Genomic DNA, 24,354 nt, shown 5'->3' with positions numbered 1-24,354 from the left:
GCCCCGTCATAATATGGTTTGGGCTTGGCAGGATGTGGTTTGCAAACCGAGATAACAAGGCCCAAGTGAAGATGTGAGGCTGAATATATCCACCTGCATATCCTCTTCCCATTTAGACCTCATGCAAATTCATGGGCAGGGTGTGAGAAAACAGGTCTGGATTGTAAGTAAATTGCACACTGGGTTAAAATAAATGGCGACCGTTTTTACAAGGATTCGTAGGCAGAAAGTGAAATATATATACATTATTTCCCAGGGCAAAAAAAAAAAAAGAAAGAAAAAAGAAAAGAAAGAAGGAAAGATAAAGAAGTAGAGAGAGTGAATTTGATTGCTTTATCCATAGAAAAGAACACACAGGGTATCCTTGAGTTATGGCCACAATCAAAGCCAAACTTTGTGTTGCTAAGTGAAACATTTGTTTAAATGAGTTTGGCCCCACGTTGCGAGCTTTCTTGCCGTGTTGTTAAGTGAATCATTGCATTTGTTAAGTCGGTAACACGGTTGTTAAACGAATCTGGCTTCCTCATTGACTCGGGCTGGTGAGAAGGTTTCAACAAGTGACCCTGCTGGGACCCTACAATTGTCATAAATATGAAGCGGTGGTTAAGCGTCCGAATTTTGACCCTAGGAAAGGCTGCAGCGGTTGTTAAGCGTGAAAAAGGATCGTAAGTCAGGTTTCTTTTCAGTGCCGTTGTAACTTCAATCGGTCACTAAATGGAACCGTTGAAAGGGGAGGGTTACCTGTGCGGGGATCCCAAGTGTGAATTTTTGTAGATGGCAAACATGAAAAGAGAAAAAGCAAATTGCTCATTGCTGCTCTTGAAGAACTAGGACAAAAGTAGTATTCTCCAAAAGTATGGAGAATTTTCTGCCGGAACTGGAGAGCATGGAATTATTTCTTCTTCATGAGAAAGAACCCAAATCTGTACACACACACACACACACACACATATATATATATTTCCAGCTGCAGCCTGAAATGGTGCAGCTGGCTCTTTTCTCTCTTTCAGCTAGACTGTCCTTGGCCTTGATGATTAGATGGTGGGAGAGGCCGCCTCTGCCAAGGTCCCAGAATCAAATCCTTGCATATTATTCTGAAGGGCTCTTGCTATTCCTCCGCTCAGCTGGGGAACCATCCTGGGAGCATTAATGGGTGGAGGAGGAGAAGGTTTAAACTCTTATGAGCTGCAGTTAAGTTGCAGGATGCTGTCTGAATTATTTTCAAGCACTCAAACAGGAAAACAATGTGGGGTTTTGTTAAGTCTTGAGAGACTGCAAAAAAAAAAAAAAGAATTTGGTTGTGCAGCCTCTGGTAGGAAGTTTGCAGGCAGGAGCTTTCCTTTCCTTGTTTGTTTAATGTGAATGTGTCATTTTTTTTTTTTAAAAAAAATGTTTTTAGTACGGGAATGCAAACAGCTACCAGACAGATACACAAACACGTTATGGTTAGACAGAAAAAGGTCTGCCTATATTGGTAGGGATTAAAATGGAAGGGAGGAAGGAAAGAAGGAAGGAAAAAAATAAGGAAGGAAGGAAAAGAGTAGGGAGGGAGGAAGGAAGGAAGGAAAAGAATAAGAAGGAAGGAAGGAAAAGAGGGAAGGTGAGAGAGAGGAAGGGAGAAAGGAAGGAAGGAAGGAAGGAAAGAAGGAAGGAAAAGAATAAGGAAAGAAGGAAAAGAGTAGGGAAAGGTGAGAGAGAGGAAGGAAGGAAGGAAGGAAGGAAAAGAATAAGAAGGAAGGAAGGAAAAGAGGGAAGGTGAGAGAGAGGAAGGGAAAAAGGAAGGAAGGAAGGAAAAATAAGGAAAGAAGGAAAAGAGTAGGGAAGATGAGAGAGAGGAAGGAAGAAAGGAAAAGAAAAAGAAAGAAGGAAAAGAGTAGGGAAGATGAGAGAGAGGAAGGAAGAAAGGAAAAGAAAAAGAGGGAAGGAAAAGAGTAGGGAAGGTGGGAGAGAGGAAGGAAGGAAGGAAAAGATATTGGAGGAAGGGAGAAAGGAAGGAAGGGAAACGTTCACTTCATGTAATATCAAGTCTAGAATAAATTCCGTCCTTAATCTTATCTAGACCAGTTTGTCTCAACCTTGGCAACTTGAAGCTTGCAGGATTCAACTCCCAGAAGAATTCCCCACCCAACAAAACCAGCTGGGGAAATTCTGGAAGTTTTAAGTCCACCCTTCTTCCAAGAGGCCGAGGTTCTCCGGACGGAAACACATGGCTTCAACGTCTCATTTGAAGAAGGTTCTCCACCAAGAGAACCGACTTGTGATCGGAATCCGTTCCTCGGAGGATAAATTTGGCAAGCTGGTCCCGTCGAGAGCATACTGGGTGGCTGCTGGGGTTTCAGAACCCTCCAGATTTGCAAATGGGGAATTTCCCATTGCATCACTTCTTGCTCAACCTTCCTGGAATAACAAAGACGGGCTTGACTCCCATTGCAGCTTGTGCTTAATTAAAGCGGGGACACCTTCAGAGGTGGGTGTGGCTGTTTTGTCGCTCACCCAGGCTCTGTTTGGCTGGGTTCCCGCCTTGGATGCAAAGGAGACATGTGGCTCACCGTGGAAAGTCAGCCATGGGTGAGCTGGAGAGAGAAATCTTGGCAAATGGCTTGACATGCGGCGTGAAACCGTGCCAGTTCCATAAAGCAGGGTTTTGGCGGGGGAAATGGCTGAATGGAAGATCCGGTGGGTTCCTGGAGATCTTGTCTAGAGCCAAGGGTCTTCAAATTTGGAAAGTTTAAGACTTGTGGACTCCCAGAACTCTGGGAGTTGAAGTCCGCAAGTCTTAAGCTTTCCAGATTTGAAGACCCTGATCTAGAGGAGGCCTGAAGATGCTGGCTAAGTTCCATTACCTTCTCCTGCAACTTAACTCTCTAGCTCAAGGGCCTTCAAACTTGGCCAAGTTTAAGACCTGTGGACTTCCAACTCCCAGAATTCTTGAGCTAACATGACTGGAGGAGGAATTCTGGGAGTTGAAGTCTACAAGTCTTAAAGCGGTCACGTTTGAAGACCCTTGCTTTAGATGGTAATCATAGCTGAAGGTGATGAAGACCAAATTTGGGATGGGGAGGAGAACAGTTCTGAGATCACAGGAAGCTGAGGGCTTCATCAGATGGACTGAAGTTACAAGTCAGAAGGTCCCTTGTGTGAATCTCACCATGGTTCTGTATTGGCCAAGAAGGGTGGCTTTTAAGAGGACCCTTTCTCTTAGGACCTCTTCCTTTGCAGGAGAGGTTCTTAGGATGCTAGGACAACCTTCTCCAAGCTCAGAAGGTAGGATTGTTTGCATGAAGTAATGACAGGTGTGGCTCCCCAGATGTTCCCAGCATCCTTAACTCTTAGTCATCCTGGGCCAAGGTGCCTACCCTTTGTAGTAAGTTGTGTGGACTATGTCACACCCTGCGACATGCAAGGGTCCTAGTCAACCGAGACAGATTTATAGGCTAACACACTTTGGGGGACCTGGTTGAGACTATCCCAAGTTTAGGATGGCGCCGTGGATTTGGTGGTTGTAGGGGGAGGAAGAGAAAGCTAGAAACTTGGCAACCTGGAGTTACGTAACCCTTGTTTTATTTTGCAGCCTTACATAACCAAGGCGAAGAAGGGGTGAAGCAAAGCACCTGGCTACATTTGCATGCATGATAGTTCAGGCTGATGTCATGCTCAGCTTTGTTTTATGAGCCCAACCATCTTCCATTAATGTAGATCACCCGTGTGCTTCTTAATACCTTAATTAAAATAATGTAAATGATTTGAGTTACATCTTGACACAGGGAACCGTTCACAACCACTCTTTTTTAAAAAAATGAAATAAATAAATACCTGGGTCAGTTTCCCTAAACTACTTCTAAAAGTTCTCCTAAGAGGTTGCAGCCCAGCTGTCTGCCACCCTTTCATGCACTCCTGTGGGGCCCAGCAATTCCCAGCTGTTGCACTGGCCTTCTGTCCTGCACCAGCCATGAGCCGTGCATGGCATGTTTTCTTGCATGGCGCATCCCCATCTGATGACTGCAGGCTTTCAGCATCGTCACTGCCACATAAGCAGGATTTCTCTCTCTCTCTTTCTTGTTCTCTCTCTCCATCTCTCTCTTTCTTGTTCTCTTTCTTGTTCTCTCTTCTCTTTTTTGTCGTTCTCTCATTCTTTCTTCTGTCTCTCATTCTTTTCTTTCTTCTTCTCTTCTCTTTCTCATTCTCTCTCTCTCTCTTTCCCATCCTTTATTCTCATTCTCTTTCTTGTTATCTCTCTCTTTCTCATTCTTTCTCTCACTCTTTCTTATTCTCTTTCTTTCTTATTCTCTCTCTATCTCATTCTTGTCTTTCTTCTTCTCTCTCTCTCTTCTCTTTTTTGTCATTCTCTCATTCTTTCTTCTGTCTCTCATTCTTTTCTTTCTTCTTCTCTTCTCTTTCTTGTTCTCTCTCTCTTTCTCATCCTTTATTCTCATTCTTTTTCTTGTTATCTCTCTTTCTCATTCTTTCTCTCACTCTTTCTTATTCTCTTTCTTTCTTATTCTCTCTCTATCTCATTCTTCTCTTTCTTCTTCTCTCTCCTCTCTTTTTTGTCATTCTCTCATTCTTTCTTCTGTCTCTCATTCTTTTCTTGTTCTCTTCTCTTTCTCATTCTCTTTCTTGTTCTCTCTTTCTCATTCTCTTTCTTGTTCTCTCTTTCTCATTCTTTCTCTGCTCTTTCTTGTTCTTTCTTTCTTGTTCTCTCTCTCTCTCTCTCTCCCCCCCCACTTCTCACATGCCAGTCTCCACCCATTCACCAGCCTTGCCAACTGCTTAAATACGTCTTTTAGCCGATTAACTCTTCTGGGTTTAAAATGATTAAGCAATTAAGCAATTACCTTTATTGTGTTTACATCTTGCCCTTTCTCCAAAGAGGAGCACAGGGGAGCATATTATATACGAAGGTGGTAATTGCTTACCTGGATCTTGCCAGGTGGAGATGGAGGCACCGGGGTTGGGGTGGGGAAAGGGGAACGGATTGGCGAAGCTGGCAAAGGGGGAGGAGCTTAAGCTTGGCACCATGGACCACTCAGCTTAGAGATAGTCCAGGAGGGGCTTTAAAAAATGTGGGTTAGTGGGAAAAATACCCCTTGGTTATCCTTAACCTTGCCCTGAAAATTAGCTTGTCCCATTATTGGTTTGATGGGCGAATAAATTCTCGGATGTATTACTGCAATTTTTTTAAAAAAATAATAATTCATAACTGTATTTCATGTCTGATTGGCTTCCTTTCTGTATCGGTGGATTTAAATTGATTTTTCTGAGAAGATTTCAGCAGGTGTGCAACGAGGTTGGTGGCCCCATAGGTTAACAGCTTCTGTGCCGACGTTTTACCTTTTATTTTATTTTTATTTTTCTGCAAGAAGTTTTTGTTTAACGGTGAACTGGCTGATTAGTCATAATCATAACCCTGGGGCATTTCATATTATTAAACAACATCTGCTTATCTCACCACCTTGGGAAGGGCTGGAGAGGTAGACAAAAATGCCAGATCCAGTCTAAATAGCTGGCTGACTGTGCAAACCAACCCTAATAATAGATGAAAGGTATATTCCACCCAACTCCCAATGAATTTAGCTTTAAGAGAAGACTTTGCAAGGAGACCTTGGAAGTTGGGGAGCAGTGGATTGGAACTGCTGCTCCCAAACTGGTCCCCCAGGAACCCTAACAAGGCTTCAGCCCCTGAGTAGCTCAGCCCCTGAAGTGACTTCAATGAGTTTGACCCATTTCCATCAAGAGCACTTCAAAAGCTGTTTACTGCAAGCACTTGGCCTGGCCTTTTGAGCCCAACCCAAGAAAAACACCCAAAGCTTGGCTCTCCATTTCCTAAATCTCCAAGGGCTGGGCTTTATTTTCATTTTTCTTTATTCTTTTTTTTTCTGTCTTAATTGTTGAGTCATTATCAAGAGACGAAGCATCATGGGGTCATGAGATTGGCCCTCAAGCCACCACAGAACCCAGCAGGAGGAAGGACAGTGAAAGAAAGAAAGCTCAGCCCAGGGGCAGATAGGACAGCACTCCAGAGGATTAACATCATTGCCCAGCGGATCATGGGTTGCCCTCTCCCCTCTTTGGAAGAGCTCTGTAGCTCCCGCTGCCTTAAGAAAGTTCAAAACGTTCTCAAAGATCCCTCTCATCCTGGGCACCCCTTTTTTTGAACTATTACCACCTGGCAGGCGGTACAGGACAATAATAAAAACAAGAACAAACAGGCTGAAAAACAGCTTCTATCCCAGGGCAAGGAACTCTGTTGAATTCTACTATGTAGTACAATATGAATGCAATATCTGGGGTTTTCAATTCAATGTGTGGAGGGTGAAGGATGTGTGTTTTTTGTTTATTTTCATGGTCATGATGTGCACTGAAGATGGTATTCGATTTCGTTGTACGAGGTGCAATGACAATAAAGTAAACTAGAAGAAAGCGGTAGGGTCAGCTACGGTGAGGAAGATGGGAAGAGAAGTGGGCAGTGGTGGGATTCAAATTTCTTTTACTACTGGTTCTGTGGGCGTGGCTTGGTGGGCGTGGCTTGGTGGGCGTGGCAGGGGAAGGATACTGCAAAATCTCCATTCCCTCCCCACCCCACTAACCTACTTTCCAGCTCTGTTCTCCTGTGCAGGGCAACCAAAGAAGACCCAGCCGATCAGCTGGGACTCAATGGGAGGCAGAGTAGAGATGGGATTGGCGGGGCCAGTCAGAGGTGGGATTGGCCGGTTCTCCAAACGACTCAAAATTTCCGCTACCGGTTCTCTAGAACCGGTCCGAACCAGCTGAATGCCACCTTTGGAAGTGGGCTCCTGAGACACCACTGTATCCTGGCCCGGATTCCAAGAAACCTTGGAGACAAAACTAAGGGTAGTCCTCGTCTTACGACAACCACCGAGCCCCAAATTTCTGTGGCTAAGCAAGACAGGTTGTTGAAACGAGGTTTGCTTCAATTGACAAGCTTTCTTGCCCCCGTGATGACAGAAGCTTCTTGGGGTGAGAAGCGAAAGGTCTTCAAAGAAAAACCAGAAAATCCAGTGGCCTCTTGCCAAAAACACCCTTTGGGTCTTCACGGGAATGCTTAAGAATTCCTTCCGGATTTCTACGATGGATGGTTTTGAGTTGGGGGGATGATTGGAAGTGAACGGAGGAAGTGCAGCTGATGGTCAGGTTGTGTGTCTATCCTACATTGGTAGATTCCTTCATTCCCGACATTTCTGGATCTGGAATAATTGTTTCCTGGTTCCTCCTTTGGCCTGTCTTAGGAGCACGGAAAGCCAGATCTGCTCCTATAGAGAAGAGGGGAGGATACAACTGGAGTAGGCATGTCCCTACTTTGTCCCTCGAGAGAAGGAGGGTTCATTGTGGTGTTTGCACAGCCCAGGTGAAATTTGGGAACACTCTTTTTTTCAGCTACAGCAGGCCTGTACAGCCTTGGCCACTTTTAAAGACCTGTGGATTTCAACTCCCAGAATTCCCCTGCTGAAATCCACCGGTCTTAAAGTAGCCAAAGGTAGATACCTCTGACCTTCCAAACGTGCTTTTGCATCCTTGTTGTTTGCGGAAGATAAGAAAGAATTTTCTTTCTTTCTTTTTTTCATTTTTTTGGCCAGAGGAAGACCCTTCAACCATATTTAGACCATATTCTAAATCTGATCTGTGGAGATTTTGGCCAGCTAGTTTGATAACTTTGTTTGGTACTTCACAAAGTCTTGTGTTTTATCTTTATAAAATAGTTTATTGTTATAAATGACTCAAGGTAGAGGACATCCTTAAAACTCTTTCCTCCTCCTATTTTTCCCCCACAACAACCCTCTGAGGTGGACTGGAGAGAGAGAGAGGGAGGAAGGAAAAGAGAGAGAGGGAAAGGGAGGGAGGGAGGGAGAGAAGGGGAGAGACGGAGGAGAATTGGAGAGAGGGGGAGAGAGAAAGGGAGGGAGAGGGAGGGAGAGAGGGAGGGAGAATTGGAGAGGGGGAAGAGAGAAAGGGAGGGAGAGGGAGGGAGAGAGGGAAGGAGAGAGGGGAAGAGGAAGGGAGAGAGGGAGGGAGAATTAGAGAAGGGGGGAGAGAGAAAGGGAGAGAGGGAAAAAGAGGGAGAGAGGGAGGGAGAATTGGAGAGAGGGGGAGAGAGAAAGGGAGGGAGAGAGGGAGGGAGAGATGGGAAGAGAGAGAGGGAGGGAGGAAGAGAGAGAGAGAGAGAGAAAGAGAAAGATTGGCGCAAAGTCGCCCATTCGTCTTTCATGTCTAAGGCGAGACTAGAATTCCCCATCTTCTGGTCATTGGCCCAGAGTCACTCAGCTGACTTTCACACCTAAGATGGGACTAGAACTCACCATCTCCTGGTCACCCAGACTAAAACTCAGCTCTCTCATTTCCTAGGCAAGAGGCCTTAACCGGGAGGACTTTAATTTTGTGTTTTGCTGTCGTTGAATCATTTAATTTTTTCCGTTTTTTTGCCTTGGGGTTTTTCCTCCCCCCTTTTGTTCTCTTTTCTTTTGACCGCCAAGGAATGGTGGGGTTTTCGAAATGGCCGCTCCGTGAGATTTTCCCCCCTTCTCCAAATTACACAATGATTGTCTTCCTGACCCCCCCCCCAGTGCTTGTGGGTTGGGTTGCTTGACCACAACTCGGCCGAGTGGAAGCTCTTATCAAGACTCAAAGGCGTACCCACTCTTCCTCCTCTGGCTGACTTCCTCGCCGGTGACTCTGACCGCCAAGCCCGCCGTTGTAGAGTCTATGTCTTGGCTTCAAGGATTCCCGAGCCACTAATGCCCCGCCAGATGGAAACACCCAGCACCTGCAGACCCGTTTCCCGAACCAGGGAGGGCTGGTGGGGGGGGGCGGTATCGGCTGCTGCCCGGGGTTGGGAGTTGATGAAGGACGTTGGGGGTTTGGACTTCCCTTTGGTTGGGGGGCTACCAGTTCGTCTCTTGTGGCCCAAATAAATGGCGGAAGGAATTGAGGAAGTCAGATATTTGGGCTCCGTTCCTCGACCGCTTTCAGAAATTTGGGGTTTTAGACGGATGACGTTGCTAACTGCCAACTCTGTTCATTTTCACTGTGGTTTGATTTACTTATTGATTTTGGCCCCTTATTATTTCTTACAAAACACACGGAGGGAGGGAAGAAGGCAGGATCTGAAGGTTGAACAGCCCAACCCTAGGTTTTTTTTGGAACTTTATTAAAAAGAAAATACAAAGAAAGCAAAGGAAAAAAAGAGAGAGAGAAGAAATTAGAGGGGGTAGGAGGGAAAGGGCGGGGAGAAAGCAACAGGGTGTGTTTGTGTGTATTGCGGGGGGGTGTTGTGTTGAATCCTGAAGTGATCTGTGAATTTATCTTCTGTTTCAGGTTTCTCCCACCTGTCAAGTGGTCTCTACCCCTCATACATTCCTTTGAGTCACCTGGAACCCCACAGCAGTGGGAATCCGTTACTTGCTCAATTGAGTCAGCACGGCCTCTTCGAGACCCCAAAAGGTTAGACTGTCCTTCCTTCCTTCCTTCCTTCCTTCCTTCCTTCCTTCCTACCTTCCTTCCTTCCTTCCTTCTCTTCCTCCCTCTCTCCCTCTTCTCATTTCCATCTCCTTCCTTCTTTCCTTCTTTCCTTCTCTTCCTCCCTCCCTCCCTCTTCTCATTACCATCTTCCTTTCTTCCTTCCTTCCTTCCTTCCTTCCCTCCCTTCCCTTCCCTTCCCTTCCTTCCCTTCCTTCCCTTCCCTTCCTCCCTCTCTCCCTCTTCTCATTTCCATCTCCTTCCTTCCTTCCTTCTTTCCTTCCTTCCTTCCTTCCTTCCTTCCTTCCTTCCTTCCTTCCTTCCTTCCTTCCTTCCTTCTCTTCCTCCCTCTCTCCCTCTTCTCATTTCCATCTCCTTCCTTCTTTCCTTCTTTCCTTCTCTTCCTCCCTCCCTCCCTCTTCTCATTACCATCTTCCTTCCTTCCTTCCTTCCTTCCTTCCCTCCCTTCCCTTCCCTTCCCTTCCCTTCCCTTCCCTTCCTCCCTCTCTCCCTCTTCTCATTTCCATCTCCTTCCTTCCTTCCTTCTTTCCTTCCTTCCTTCCTTCCTTCCTTCCTTCCTTCCTTCCTTCCTTCTCTTCCTCTCTCTCTCCCTGTTCTCATTTCCATCTCCTTCCTTCCTTCCTTCCTTCCTTCCTTCCTTCTCTTCCTCCCTCCCTCCCTCTCTTCTCATTTCCATCTCCTTCCTTCTTTCCTTCTCTTCCTCCCTCCCTCTTCTCATTTCCTTCCTTCCTTCCTTCCTTCCTTCCTTCCTTCCTTCCTTCCTTCCTTGCTTGCTTCCTTGCTTCCTTGCTTCCTTGCCATTTTAGCTGCAAATTAGTGGTTGAAACCATCTGTTCCAAGGTCAAAAAACACCTGGTAGGTTGGTAAAGTAGGAATGGTTCCTGAGTGGGGATGTTTTTAGGGTCAGCACACATCCCCCTTGAAATGTTTCCTAGGCTTGGATTTCCTTGACCAAAGAGAATTGACCTCAATCTGCTGTTTCCCTCCGCCTCTTTGATTTTACAGATGGATTTTACCTTGCTGGGCACGCAGGTCAAGCTGCCTTGCACGCCCAGGCCACCCCGTCCAGGATAGCCCCCAACCCTGCCTCGAGCGCCCTGCTCCATGAAAAGGACTTCGGGCACCCACACAGGACCTCCAAGGATGGCCCCAAAGACCTCGGCGGGAAGGACCGCTCTTACCGAAGCGACCTCTCCTTGTCCCTGGCCAAGAAGGAGGCCAAGCTGCGCGAGGAGTCCCGGCCTCACAGCGTGGTGGACCTCACCCAGGACACCAAGCCGGAGAGCGAGAGGAAAACGAACGGATTCGAAAAGGCCACAAAGGTTGGGGAGCGCTTGTCTCCCTACCTGGCGGAACACTTATCCAACCGGGGGGTCTTCAGCGGAGAACCAAAGTCCAAACACCCACTTCAGACCTCTTCCCTCAGTAACTGCAACATGGCCGGAAGCGCCCAGGGCTCCGAGCTGGACCGCTGCCCCAAGGACCTCAGCCGACATGACGAGAATGTGAGGCCTCCTCCTTACGTCTACTCCGATCGAATAAAGAAAGTTGACTCTGCGATGTGTTCGGTAGCCGCCCTGCACGTGGCCTGCAGCTGCCCTTCTCCGGCCCAACCAGGGAAGCTCCCTCCACCCTCGGCCTTCCCTCCCCAGCCTATCCCTCCCAACATGTACACCATCTTCCCCTTGACCAAGGAGTCCGGGAGGGAGCACAAGGTCATCGCGCCCACCTTCGTGCCTTCCCTCGAGGCCTACGACGAGAGAAATGGCCCCATTCAGATTGCCTCCCAAGCCCGGGACAACACCAAGCTGAAGGAGAAGGAGGTCCCGGCTGCCGCCCGAGTAGGGGTCCTGCAGGCGGTCCCCGAGAGGTGCCTGACGGATGCTTCTCGCAACCTTTTGGCCCAGGAGTTCTCCATCCATGCGGACGCCAAGCGGATGGAGATCCTGCGGGAGAAAAATTCCGTGATCCGGGCCAACTCCATGGTCTTGAAGAAACAGGCGGCTTCGGAAACCTTCTTGAACAGGCCAAGATTGAACTCTCCGGAAAGCAGGGAGTACCTCCCTTTGAAGGACTTGCCCAAAGCTGGCTTGGAGGCAGAACTTCGCTCCTGTGAGCGGGACCGTTTTCAGAGACCCAGCTGCAAAGAAGCGGGGAAGATCTACAGCACTTTGGACACCACCTCCTCCTCCTCTTCCTCCTCTTCTTCCTTGTCCTCTTCCTCCCGGCCGCATTTAGATCCCAGCCAACAACTGAAGCCCCCTGAACAAAAATGGAAGCCTTTTGAAATGGGCAACTTTGCCACCACCCAGATGGCTGTTCTGGCTGCCCAACACAACCATGCCAACCGGGTGGAGGAGGAAGCCAAGAAAACCTACCTGGAGCCCAGCAACTTACAGAGGTCCTCCGTGGTGGGAGCCCGGAGCGTGGTGGAGAGCCTGCACCCTCCCTCGCATGGCGAAGGCTCTGCCATGCAAAGCCTCATTAAGTACAGCGGGAGCTTTGCTAAGGAGGCATCAGCACGGCAGGGGGGTGGCAAGAAAAGTCCCTTTGGGGGTCTGGGCAACATGAAGCTGGACCCTGGTCAACAGTCTTCCCCCAAGCTCCAGCAGCTGCTGCCCCACCAAGCTGGCAAGCAGCTGAAGAAGGAACCGGAACGACCTGAAAGTGCCAAGTCTTTTGGACGAGAGAGCATTGGATCTCAAGGAGAGGTGGAAGTGAGACATCTCCCGGTTGGCATCGCGGTGGCGGTGGCCCGTCAGAAGGACAACAGCAGCAGCAAGATGGGGCTTGTGGACCGCGACCGCTCCCTCTCCTTGAGTAATGTTAAAGGTAGGCTGCGGGCAGGGAAGTGTCCAGCTTGGGGACACTTGGGACAGTTGCAACTCCTGGTTCGGCCATATTAATTGGGAAATTCTGGGAATTGTTTAGATGTAGCTTCACTCCGGAGCTGAGAAGGTTGGCTAAGATGCAGGTGTGGAGGTAGGAGGTCTGGGGATCTGCGATGGGAGTTCTCCAAATTGTTAGTATTTGGGGGGAAATTTTGGACAAGAAAGTTGGAGTGGACAACCCAGGGAAGTGACCTTTGAGCGAAACAGGTGGTGTCGATTATTACGGTAATGCTAGTTCCTAGGAGAGACTTGAAGTTTGAAAAAAGATCTTTGTTAAAATTAAATCGCGGTTAGAGGAAATGACAAAACAGAGAGTGAAATTTAAACCAGAAATCTTTTTATTAGGAATGTTAGAACCCAACAGGTACAGAAAATATCGATATTTGATGCTTCATATCATAATGGCAGCCAGAATTTCTTTCGCCCAAAATTGGAAGCAGGCTACGACTCCCCGAGAAGCCACAATTATTAATAAGATATATCAATGCGCAGAGATGGATAGATTAACAAAGTTATTGAAGGATAAAGAAGAAGGAGAATATTATAAACTATGGGATGTTTAGTACGAATGGATAAGAATAAGGCACAAAGGCGCCAAATATTTATATAATGCTGTAAAACCATAAAACAATAAGGCTTTCATGTAAATAAATGTAAATGAAAAAAAATACATATTTATAAAATGCCTAGAAAGACGAAGAATCAAATACAGAGATGTATAACACATTAGCAGATGGTATTTACGATGTAAACACTGCTATAGTAACGTTGTGAAGTGCGGAAATTTGTTTTTAAATGTTAAAACATTGAATAAATACATTTATTTTTTTAAAAAGATCTTTGTTGAAGGATCCAGTCTGAGTCAGTCCCCTGGACCAGAGTTTAAAAGAATGTGTGCTGTGGGATATTCTATGCATACTATTTATATGGTGTCTGGTTGTGTGTGGCTTTTTATTTGTTGATTGGGTGGGGAGTGTTGTTGATGGCTAACTAGAATAGAATATAGAATAACCCACAGCAAACATTCTGGTAGAGAGAAGTTTGGGCTCCAGCAAGAGTCCAAAAACTCAGAAGGCTAAATATCTGGTCCCAGTCAACTGGGATTGGATCCTGCAACATTATCTGGGGACACGTAGATTTGCCTTCATTCGCAGAAGAACTTTGTGCTTAGTGAATCCTCTATGTTAGCCTTGTTTTCTTGGTCGAAGGAAGGATGTGGTTCCAAGGCTTTTATAACTCAGTTTGCCACCAGGTTTCGGGGTCAACAATCTTGGTAGGGTTGAAGGAGTTTCTTGTTTTCACGCAAGCTTCAATGTTTTTCAAAGGAACCACGTCTGCAAGGAAATGCATCGGCTATGCCATAGAGTGCCATTGTTGCACTGCTGTGTTTTGTGCACAAAATTAATGTAGTGGTATAAAATAAAACAGCCTCAACATGCAAACACATCAAGTAGATAGAGAAAAACCTTGAATCTGGTGGAGAATTCTAGTCTGGGGTTTATGGACGACACCGCTGAGCGAAGTTCATTTTGGGAGTGGATTTCCTCCACCCACTCAATCTACTCCAAACTGGCAGTCACTGTTGGGTAGATTTTATTGATCATTTATCTTTTTAAAAAGCACTTTATACCACGCTTTTGCTAAAATGGCTTTAAATCAATAGAAAGCGGGGAGGGGACAATTATTCAAAAAATAATTCGGTCTGTAGGATTGACCAGAAGGGGGGAAAAAAAGTGAACGAGGAAGGAGAGGGGGAAAAAAATGGTTAGATGGTTTCTTTTGTTGCTTTTAGGGATAAATGTTGCTCTGTTTTTGGACTTGGGTGTATGTGGCACACCTTCATCCCAAAGTAAACCACTGGCACTTAATTCTCAGCTTTGTTTGTGCAAGATGCTAAGGGCTCCTTTCCAACTTAAGCTGGTTTTGATTTGAAAGAGAATCTAAGCTGCCTTCCATTTTTACAAACAAAACAACACCCAACGTCAGCGTTTTGAGCCACATCCCAGCATTTTGTGTGGCATGAATGTAGCTGTGCACAAGGGGGAACATTGTAATTAAAATTTGGGACACAGTTAAACGAAAAAGGAAGAAATGGCCATTTGAACGGGGAGAATTGAATGAAGTATAGAGATGGGCAGCTGTTTGGGATGGAGAAACGTGGTTCTGGATCATCCCTGATGTGAAATCGAGCAGATCTCTCTGTTGGTTTTCATAGTGATCCTGGAAAGCCAAAGATAAGCTCCAGGCCAGGTCTGGTTAGCGAAAATCAAACGGGAAGACTATTGATTGTGGAGATAAGCCAAAGTCAGCCTGTTGAGCGATCTCTTCTGTTTCTGCCACAATGGGGTGGACAAATGAAAATTGCAGGACTTCTTTGAGATTGTGGTAGCCTGCTCCAAAGGCTCTTACACAACTTGGGTTGAGATTTCAGCTGGGCATTCTCTGAAATTGTGAAATGTTGCCGATTAAAGATGAAGGAAAGAGTTTGAAAGGTTGGCTTGCCTTTCCTAATCCCCAAATTATAGCACTCGGTAGTCTGGAGCCCTCCAGTTATTTGGACTACAATTCCCATAGGGCCAGGGGGCTGTGGTAGAGAGAATCTGAAGGAGATGGGTGGAGGAAATGGAAAGGGAAACAGCTAGAAAGGAGTGGCGGAGGAATGATGAACAAAGGTTTTGTCTTAGGTGTCCCAAAGGTGCTTTTGCAAGACACAACAACTTTATTTTTCCTTGAAGTGGTTTCGCTTCTCATCCAGGAAGCTTCTTCAGTTCTGAGTGAATGGTGGAGAATGGAAGGATTTATATTTATATATCTGGTCGTTAGCTCTCTGAACTGAGGAAACTTTCTCGGGATGGGAAGCAAACCGTCTTCAAGGAACAACCAGGAAAGTCCAGTTGCTTCTTGAAAAAAGATCTTGACCTTGGATGGATTGAAAAATCTCCATAGACCTCTTGTTTTTTAGGCTCTGAATCCTCCCTCTGTCTTTCATTTTGCTAGTTGGCCATTTCAGAGTTCTAAGCTTGGCCTCTCGGTGTGTATTTGCCAAGCCCCCGCACCCTTTAAAAAATAAAACACAAGATAAAGATAAATAAATCAAGTCTTGTCTCTAAAAACTCACAGACGCTACTTAGTTCTGTGGGAATAACTTGGGGAACATTTTGTTAGAGTGAGTCACTGAAAAGGCCATCCAAGTTCCCTCTTCTTTACTCCCAGTTTAATTTATCAGCGGGTCATGTGTGGTTCTGCGAATGTCTGCAGTATACTTCCATCTACAGTTTTATTGCAATTTGCTTTTTTAAAAACAAAAACAAAATAAAAACATTGCTTCACTGTAGTCAGTCTGTTTTTCAACCGATTTGGCATTTCAGGAGCGTGTCGTGGGCACTCCCACAAAATGGCATAGAGGGCTGGCCTTTTTCAGAGATGATAGACCGGTCCGTTGGTCAGAAGGTGAGATGGGGCCTCATTATACTGTCCGTACCCCACTCCCAAAAGTTGACCAGTTCTCCTATGTTACCCTCTGCCTTTTTTTCTAGGAGGGTTGATAAATCATTTTAGAAGTCCATTTTTAATTTTCTGTGAAAGCTGATTGGAAGTGAGAGGGAGAGATAGAGAGGGGGGAGAGAGAGAGAGAGAGAGAAAGAAAGAACAAAAGAAAGAAGGAAAGAAAGAAAGAAAGAAAGAAAGAGAAAGGAAGAGGAAGGAAGGAAGAAAGGAAGAAAGGAAGAAAGGAAGAAAGAAAGAGAAAGAAGGAAAGAAAGAAGGAAGGAAGGAAAGAAGGAAAGAAAGAAAGAAAGAAAGAAAGAAAGAAAGAAAGAAAGAAAGAAAGAAAGAAAGAAAGAAAAGATTATTGGAAATTAAGGTGGTTTTGTTTTACAGACGCCATTCCCTATTTTTAATCTAGCATAATCTATTAGAAAAGCTAGAAATGTATTGGAGTCCCTGGACATGGCATTTAGCATCCCTGAAATAAGGAGACGAATGGAAAACATGGCAGAGAAAACTTAACTTCAACCTCGGAAGAAAAATAACATTTTTTAATCCAAGGGTGGCTCTTGAAAAGGTTCCAAACCGAACCTGGGAACTAATATTTATTTTATTTATTCACCATATTTTAAATACTGACCAACTTGCTCACATGTCCACCGTGTGTTCCCTGGTTGAATTATGTCTAGAAACTCAGCTTTATTCTCAAAAGGTGTACAAGAAGGTCCTGGACTTACAACCATAATTGAGTCAGGCAATTAAGATTGAGGACTGCCGGTAGTTGTACTGTTAAGTTGTGAAAACCCAACTGGGTTTCAATCAAACGTTTCACTGGATCATGGAAAGGCTGGCTTGGTTTTGATAGATAGATAGGCAGATAGGTAGATAGGTAGGTAGATAGATAGATAGATAGATAGGTAGGTAGGTATGTAGGTAGATAGGTAGGTATGTAGGTAGATAGGTAGGTAGATAGATAGGTAGGTAGGTAGATAGATAGATAGATAGGCAGATAGGTAGGTAGGTAGGTAGATAGATAGGTAGATAGATATAGAATTCTTTATTGGCTAAGTGTGATTGGACATACAAGGAATTTGTCTTGGTGCAAATCCTGGTATGTTTTGTTGATTTAGCAGCTTATGGTGATGGACGCATTAGACCGGTTTGCCAAATTTGTGGCGGCGTGTTGTGTGGGCAAATCAAGCCAAGGCTTAAGTCAATAATTAGGTTTTGAGTTTTCTAATGGATGCATTTGGTTAATCACGAGGTTACCTTTTGGTGAATGGCGCCAAGAAAGAACACGGGGGCGGGGGAATTGAACAAAATTAACCGAAACGTACAATTCTGGATCATTGTGGGATGTTTTTGAAGGGTTAGAGGCACCTTTAAAAAAATAAAGTCAAAAATTGTGTCCATCTCGTGGCGAGAGATCGCAATCGGAGAGACCCAACGAGGACCCAACGTGCAGTGAAGTCACGGACAACGGCCTTTCGTTCTGGCTTCTCTATTCTTAGCGTAAGAGTAATTCAGTTGGCGGCGGGCCAAACATTCCCCAGATTTTGAGACGGTGGGGGGCGGGAAGGGGGCAGAGAAGAGAACATATTCCCAAGTCCCTCGCTCCCAAGGTGCTGCTTTGAGCTGACCCTTGGATGGGGACGGAGGGGTGCGTGGAGGCAGAACGTGGCTGAAATTTGCAAATGGGGAGCCTTGGATTGGTGTGTGTGTGTGTGTGTGTGTGTGTGTGTGTGTGTGCGCGTGTGTGTGTGTGTGGTGCAGAAGGCAGCTTAAATTTTGCCAATGGCTTTTTTTTTCCTTTTTTCTTTTTTTGCCCCATGCTTTTTCCCAGCCAACTCACGTCTTTCCAAACTTCATCGTTGCCCACCGCTCCGTTTTTGGGGTGGGGTGGGGTTAGGGGTCGCCCAGCGGCAGCGGGGCAAAACCCGCTCGGATGCCTTCCCGAGAAGAAGGAAGCCTGGATTCAGTCCATCTGTCTGTCCATCCCGCCAAGACCCTGGACTCTCCTGGTATGAGGCCTTTTTTGTGCACAGCGGCCAACCTGACTTCGTTGGTTTTTTTTTTTTCCCATCTGGGTTTTCCCACAGCCTCTTTTGCGTCTGAAGCCAAGAGCCAGGATGGGTAGCCAACAAAGGAGATGTGTTTGTTTGAGCTGGTCTGAAAGCTTCCACACACCCCCTCTCAGTCCTCCCCCCCCTCAGCCCTCTCCTGCTCTCTCTCTCTCTCTCCTCCCCACTCCGTTAAATGTAATTTACTGAACAGAAATAAGAGCTTGTGAACAAGGACTGCACTTCGTCTGGTTGCTAAGCAGTGGAAGTGGCACACAAGGCGCCCCCTTTTTTTGGGGGGGGGGCTGTCTCGCGGTCCCCTCCCCAATTCTCCCTCACCCCTCCACCCTTTTCCCGTCTTTGCATGCCAAGATACTTTTTTCCCCCCTCCTTTCTTTCTTTCTTTCTCTTTCTTTCTTTCTTTCTTTCTTTTTAAATTCATAATATCGAGTTGGTTTGCGCCAAGTGCAGGGCACTCGAAGGGGCAAACCCTTTTAAGAGAGAGAAAAGCGAAAAGAGAGGAGGGGGTTTAACTCAGCTAATCTAGTCGGATTTGGCGAGCCAAACCACACATTGAACGGGGGGGCATTTGGTCTCCAAGGAAACGAGGCCTCCAGATATATATATATATATATTTCTCCTGGCGGCCCTCCCCCTTCCCCTCCCTTCTTCCCTCCCTTCCAGCTCTGTGCATAACCGATTGAATTTTGTACGGGGATGAACGTTGCTCCAGCGGATTTTTGCATGTCATGTCAGGAAATTTATCAAGACAAGCTTGTCCGTTGAGGTTTTTTTTGTTTGTTTCTGGTGTGTGTGTGTGTGTGTGTGTTTGGTGTGTGTGCATGTGAATTGGCAGTTTGTCGGTTGTGTCTGGGCCATTAAGGGGGTGTGCAGCCCATTCCTAGTACAGCCATGGGACCCGCCTGGTTAAAAGGCTGGTGCATCATGATTCTTAGGCCAGTATACGGAATACAGGCTGTTTTATGGCTGTTAAGCCCTTTGGGTTCGCTCCAGTCCCTGGATTGGGGTGCTAGTGGGGTCTGTGAAGGCATGCGAGAAAAATAACGGTGATTGGAAACAAGCTTTTGCCAGAACGAGGTTTTGCTTCTTGGTGAGGAATCTAGCTACAACCGTCAGCCGGTGGTTATTCAATACGCCTTATTTTTATTTATTTTTAGAAGTAGCCAAAGGGACGATGGAGAAAATGGAAGACAGACAAACCCCAAATTGTCAGGACCTTAAATAAAGGGCGAGGGGGGGGGGGAGGAATTCTACTAACTGTATGTGATAGAAGGAAAGAAGGTAATAGTAGTCCTCGACTTACAGCATCAATTGAGTCTGGGCCTCAATGAGACCTTTGTTAAATGAATTCCCCCCTCCCACCCGGCCGCCATTTTGCGACCTTCCTTCCCAACAGTGGGCTGAGAGAATCACTGCAGTTGTTAAGGGAGTAACAACGTGGTTGTTGAAGTGAATTCTGGCTTTTCCCCTTGACTTCGTTTGTCAGAAGGTCGCAAAAGGGGATCACGGGACACCCCCACCCCCGGGACACTGCAACTGTCGTAAATGTGAGCCAATTGCCAAGCATCGAATTTGGATCAGGGGACCGTGGGGAGGCTGTAATGGTCATAAGTGTGAAAAATGGTCATAAGTCCGTTCCTCTATTCCCCTCCCCTGTTCTCTCCTTTCCTCTCCCTCTCCCCTCCGCTCTCCTCTTCTATCTTCTCCTCTCTCTCTCCTCTCCCCTCTCTTCTCCTCTCTTCTCCTCTCTCCTCTCTTCTCTCCTCTCTCCCCTCCCCTCTCCACTCCTCTATCTTCTCTTCTCTTCTCTCTTCTCTTCTCTTCTCTTCTCTTCTCTCCTCTTCTCTTCTCTTCTCTTCTCTTCTCTCCTCTTCTCTCTATCTTCTCTTCTCCTCTCTTCTCTCCTCTCCTCTTCTCTTCTCTTCTCTTCTCTTCTCTTCTCTTCTCTTCTCTTCTCTTCTCTTCTCTTCTGTCCTCTCCCCTCCCTCTCTCTTCTTCTCTCTTCTCCCTCCCCTCCCCTCTCTTCTTTATCTTCTCTCCCTCCTTTCCTCTCCCTCCCCATTCCCCTCCCCTCTCCCCTCTCCTTTCCTATCTTCTCCCCTCCCCCCTCCCTATTCTGAACAACAAACCGTTGCAAGTCAAGGACTACCTATATTTGGGAGCAGAACTAGGAATTCATCTGTAGGCATCTAAAGCTTCCTGAATACTCAGCGTCTTGATCTGTCCTTCTGATTCCACTTGACCTCTTAACCATAACTGTCTCTTCAGGCGTCTCCCTTAAGGATCTTGGGGTCCTTGGAGAGATGTCTAGAACTTCAACCGTTGGTTGGAGAGTTCTCAATGTTTGATTATATTTACAGGAGGCTGAGCTTGCTTTGTTTCGGTTGCCCCTTAGGACACGGACGGTTGGATGAGGACTGTGGGGATGACCGTCCACGCCTTCGAGAAAACCACCTCCTGGCAAGCCGTCTAGAACGAGACCAGGAGAAACTACTCAGGTGATCTTCTTTCTTATGCTTCCTGATACTCTTCCTGCTCCCTTTAGCTCTAAAATCAGGTGGTTTCTGCCCAACAGTCCTGCAATCTGAAAGAGGGCAGCTACCTGTAATGTGGAAATATATTTTAGCCACAAACGTAATGAAAGCAAATAAACCTGCTGTGAAAAATAGCAGGGAGAAAATAACAGAATTGCCATGCAAAAAAAAGCAGATAAATTCAACAAGCTAACTATCTAGTCTAAACAAAAACATTCTTGCTGGCTGATGGAAGGACAACTGAGAAGGGTTTGAGTAAACTTCTTAGGAAGTTCAGATGTTATCTGGATGATTCCTCCTCCTCCTCCTCCTCCTCCTCCTCCTCCTCCTCCTCCTCCTCCTCTTTTGAACCTCTTCCACAAATGTCTTCCACCAGCCACCGAAGTGTTGTCCTTCCATGAAGAATGGAAGGACCATGCCTGAAACCTATCAAGACTTGGGTTCCTAAGCTCTCCTCTTCTTTTCTTTTCCCCAGAGAAAGCAAAGAATTGGCTGATTTTGCTCGGATCCATCCGGCTACTTGTGCCACCAGTGGCTTAAACTCAAACCTCATGGTGACTGGAGGGCCACCCCTGACCAGTTCAGGACGGTGGACTGGTGACCCCACACCACACCTGGCGGCTCATCCGTGGTTACCCAGAAGCAGCAATTCGTCCATGTGGCTTACCGGCCATCCCTATGGTAAGGTGATCGAAGGTATGCAGAGTTGGCCTCTTCTTTAGACCACCCATTAGGGGTGGGCGAATATTTCGTTCTGAAGGGGGTTTCGGTGCAAAATTTCGTGAGAGGCCCCGTTTCAAACCCTTGGGCAGTGTTTCAGGTTTGAAAAAGCCTGTTCGTTTCACGCTCTATAGCAGGGTTTCCCAACGAGCAATCTCTCATGTGTGTTTTTGTGCTCTTAGAAGACAAAGTCTTTCAGCTTAGCTGTTGTCGCTTAACGCAATGGGCAACCTCTGATGATTCTAGACACCCCAGGTGAAAGAATAAAATGATAAAAAAAAAAAGAATAAAATGATAAAGAATAAAAAACGATGCAGCAATTTCTTTTATTATCCATGCATATCTCAAAGGTAATTTTTCAAAACTTTCAAGACTTGTTTTTTCCTTGGGGTGCAGGAAACAATAAAACTATTGAAGAAACAAAAAAAAAAATCTATTTTTCCCTTGAAAAGAGAGCTTTTGAAAGGCACCCTTGAGATGGCTATGATCCGGATGACTGAGATCCTTCACAGGCATTTATCCATGCGTAGCTCTGCATCCCTAGGTGACCAGCGGTACAATCCTAAAGTATCTTTGTTTGAGCACAATCTCACTTGGTATCATGTGATCTTTTCACTTAACAGAATTTCTCTTCTGATCTTATATTCTTTGCAGGGCACCCTTCTTTGCACCAAGGCATGGCCCCCGGTTTTCCTTCCGGCATGGGGGGAGCCCTCCCCTCTGCATACCAGTTTGCCAGAGATCCTCAATCCGGCCAGCTTGTCATGATCCCCAGCGAACACCTGACCCACTTTGGTAGGTACCCAAAGAGAAGTGGTGTCAGTTTTGGAAGCCACATTAGCACCAGAAGCTTCCACGCTGCCACGTTCTTGAGCCTGGGAAAATGTGGGGAGGGAATTTCGTGGAGTGTGTGTGGTTAGACATAATAGGATTCTTCTTTGGAGTCAAGGTCGTGTTATTTCTGCATCCGGTGGAGAGAGGACGTGTCAAGTTGGAAAAGGGTGGTGATTGGGGCATGTGATGGAACGATTGGGGGCAGGGGGTGGATGTGTAAGATTTTACTTATTGGAGGGAAATGTGGAACTTTCAGATTCTGGATTTCTCAGATGTGCCAGTATACCTACTCTAATAAAAGGAACTTTGAGAAAATGCCTGTCTTGGGAGGTTTTAATTGAAGTTGGGTTTTTCTGGAACCCTGACATTATCCCGAATCTGAAAGTTCTGGGTTTCCTTCCAATAAGTAAACTATTACAATCCACTCCCTGCCCCCATCATTCCATCACATGCCCCAATCACCATCCATCCCAACTTGGGGCATTCCCTCTATTGCTCCTCAACCAGGTGCAGGAACAACACGACCTTGACTCTCAAGAAGAATGCTATGGTGCCTACTACATACGCTCCATGCAATTCCCCCTTGCCATTTTCCCAGGCTCAAGAACGTGGCAGTGTGGAAGCTTCTGGTGCTAATATGGCTTCCAAAGCTGACAGGGTGGACAGCTGGACCTTCAGATGTGAAGGTTATTGTTCATGTAGACTTTCAATAAGGTAGAATTAGATGATCTGGTCATTTTTTTGGTCTGGTCTACCAGGAATGGTTGACAAGAGAAATTGGTTGGGAAGTACCAGCCTGACCGGGAGGAGGGATGAAGCATGGCATTACCCTGGAGTCACTGTGCAATTACAAAAGGGTTACAACTGACCAGTTCCTTGGAGCCATGTCTAATTGTTCCCAAGATTTACAAACGGGGGAGATTCCTGTATTATAGGCAGAACGTAATGAAGTAGTTAGCTTGAACTCTATTTAGGCCTGGTTGTTCGCATCTGGCCTGCTTCACATGTGGGCAACTGGGTGGTGCATGGGGCCACCTCCAGGATATCCACACTACTTAGACCTTACAGCCTGGCTTCGACGGAGGTTGGAATTTCAGGTCAATCTCTCTCTCTTCATTCCAGCAGAACTGATGGACCGTGCACCGCCTCTCTGGCCTGCCATCTATTCTCCTACCAGGGGCTCCCTCCAGCATGCTCACCAGCTACAGCTCTTATCTCACCAGCAGCTGATTCGTCAGCATGAGCTATACCTCCTGCAGCAACAGGCTGCACATGCCCAGTTGGTGGTAAGTCCTAATCCTTGGCTTCGACTCTGGCAACTGCCTTTGGAAAACCAACCTTGTCGGTCTCTCCTTTCTGAAAGTAGGTCTCCAGATATGATGAATAGAGAAGGCCTGGTGAGATCCTAGTTAGCATTAATTAAACCAAGTAGACTGATGTGGTGGAACGCATGGAGTAAGGGGGATGGTTTCCCAGGAGGGCGGGGCTGCATTCCGGAGGAGGAAGAGGCAACTCAGCTCAGATATCACGTGTGGGAAAAAGTGATTGAGGACAGCCCCTCCTCAATAGTTCCCAGAGTATATTGTAGATGCAGATAGTAGAGTCTGCATTCTGACAAGATTCTGTCTATAGGTGTGAAGCAATAAAGAACTCTGCTTGGAAGAATCACCATGTATCATTCTTGGTTTGGGGCCTTATAGCTGGCCTTTCCACCTCATTGTTTTGTCTGGATTTTTACCAGATGATTTTTTTTTTTAAAATACAAGACAAGGTTGGGCAAATGGTGGAAAACCAAGTTGACTATGAGAAACTCTAACCCAACCAGTTATTCTGTCCAAAAGTCTGCTCCTATGATTGTAGAAAGGGAATCATCTGTGTTTACGGGTATTTATCAGTTCTGAGAAGTTGTGAAAGCTTCTAAGTTTTGCATGGTTGTCCCTGTGTCCTACCTAGTTTACACCCGAGTCCCCTTTGAGGTCCATGTGGCATCAGTGAAGATCCATTAACATCAATATTTAACAGATTAAAAGAGATGGACCTTGTAGATCATTCTAATCCAATGCCCTGCCCAAGCAGGAGACCCTACACCATTTCTGACAGGTGGCAGTCCAGTCTCTTCTTGAAAGTCTCCAGGGATGAAGCTCCCACAATTTTCAAAGGCAACTTCGGTTCCATGGGTTGATTGTTCTCACTGTCAGAAAATTTCTCCTTACTTCCAGGTTGAATCTCTAATTGTTCAGCCTCCATCCATTGTTCCTTGTCCGGCCTATAGGTGCCTTAGAAAATAGCTTGACCCCCTTCCTCCTCTCTGTGGCA

The 24,354-nt window shown here is 46.2% G+C and overlaps 1 protein-coding gene across 4 annotated transcripts in view; it reads left to right on the top strand.

Annotated features, from left to right (window-relative positions):
* The window catches only part of TNRC18 (trinucleotide repeat containing 18), a 67,811-nt gene that overhangs the window by 12,680 nt on the left and 30,777 nt on the right, over nucleotides 1-24,354 (top strand). For 3 of the 4 annotated variants that reach the window (XM_026704345.2, XM_087941995.1, XM_026704343.2), the window contains exons 3-8: nucleotides 9,331-9,456; nucleotides 10,498-12,324; nucleotides 20,346-20,448; nucleotides 20,960-21,165; nucleotides 21,859-21,999; nucleotides 23,161-23,324. In XM_026704345.2, coding sequence (XP_026560130.1) covers nucleotides 9,331-9,456; nucleotides 10,498-12,324; nucleotides 20,346-20,448; nucleotides 20,960-21,165; nucleotides 21,859-21,999; nucleotides 23,161-23,324 — 2,567 coding nt within the window. The remainder of the gene's footprint in view (nucleotides 1-9,330; nucleotides 9,457-10,497; nucleotides 12,325-20,345; nucleotides 20,449-20,959; nucleotides 21,166-21,858; nucleotides 22,000-23,160; nucleotides 23,325-24,354) is intronic. The other variant, XM_026704344.2, reaches the window with a different exon arrangement.

This window comes from Pseudonaja textilis, chromosome 14 (assembly GCF_049901715.1).
Source record: "Pseudonaja textilis isolate UNSWEBS1 chromosome 14, rPseTex1.2, whole genome shotgun sequence".
Taxonomy (NCBI): domain Eukaryota; kingdom Metazoa; phylum Chordata; class Lepidosauria; order Squamata; family Elapidae; genus Pseudonaja; species Pseudonaja textilis.
Note: the sequence above shows the minus strand (reverse complement) of the source record. Positions and strands in the feature narration are given on the sequence as shown.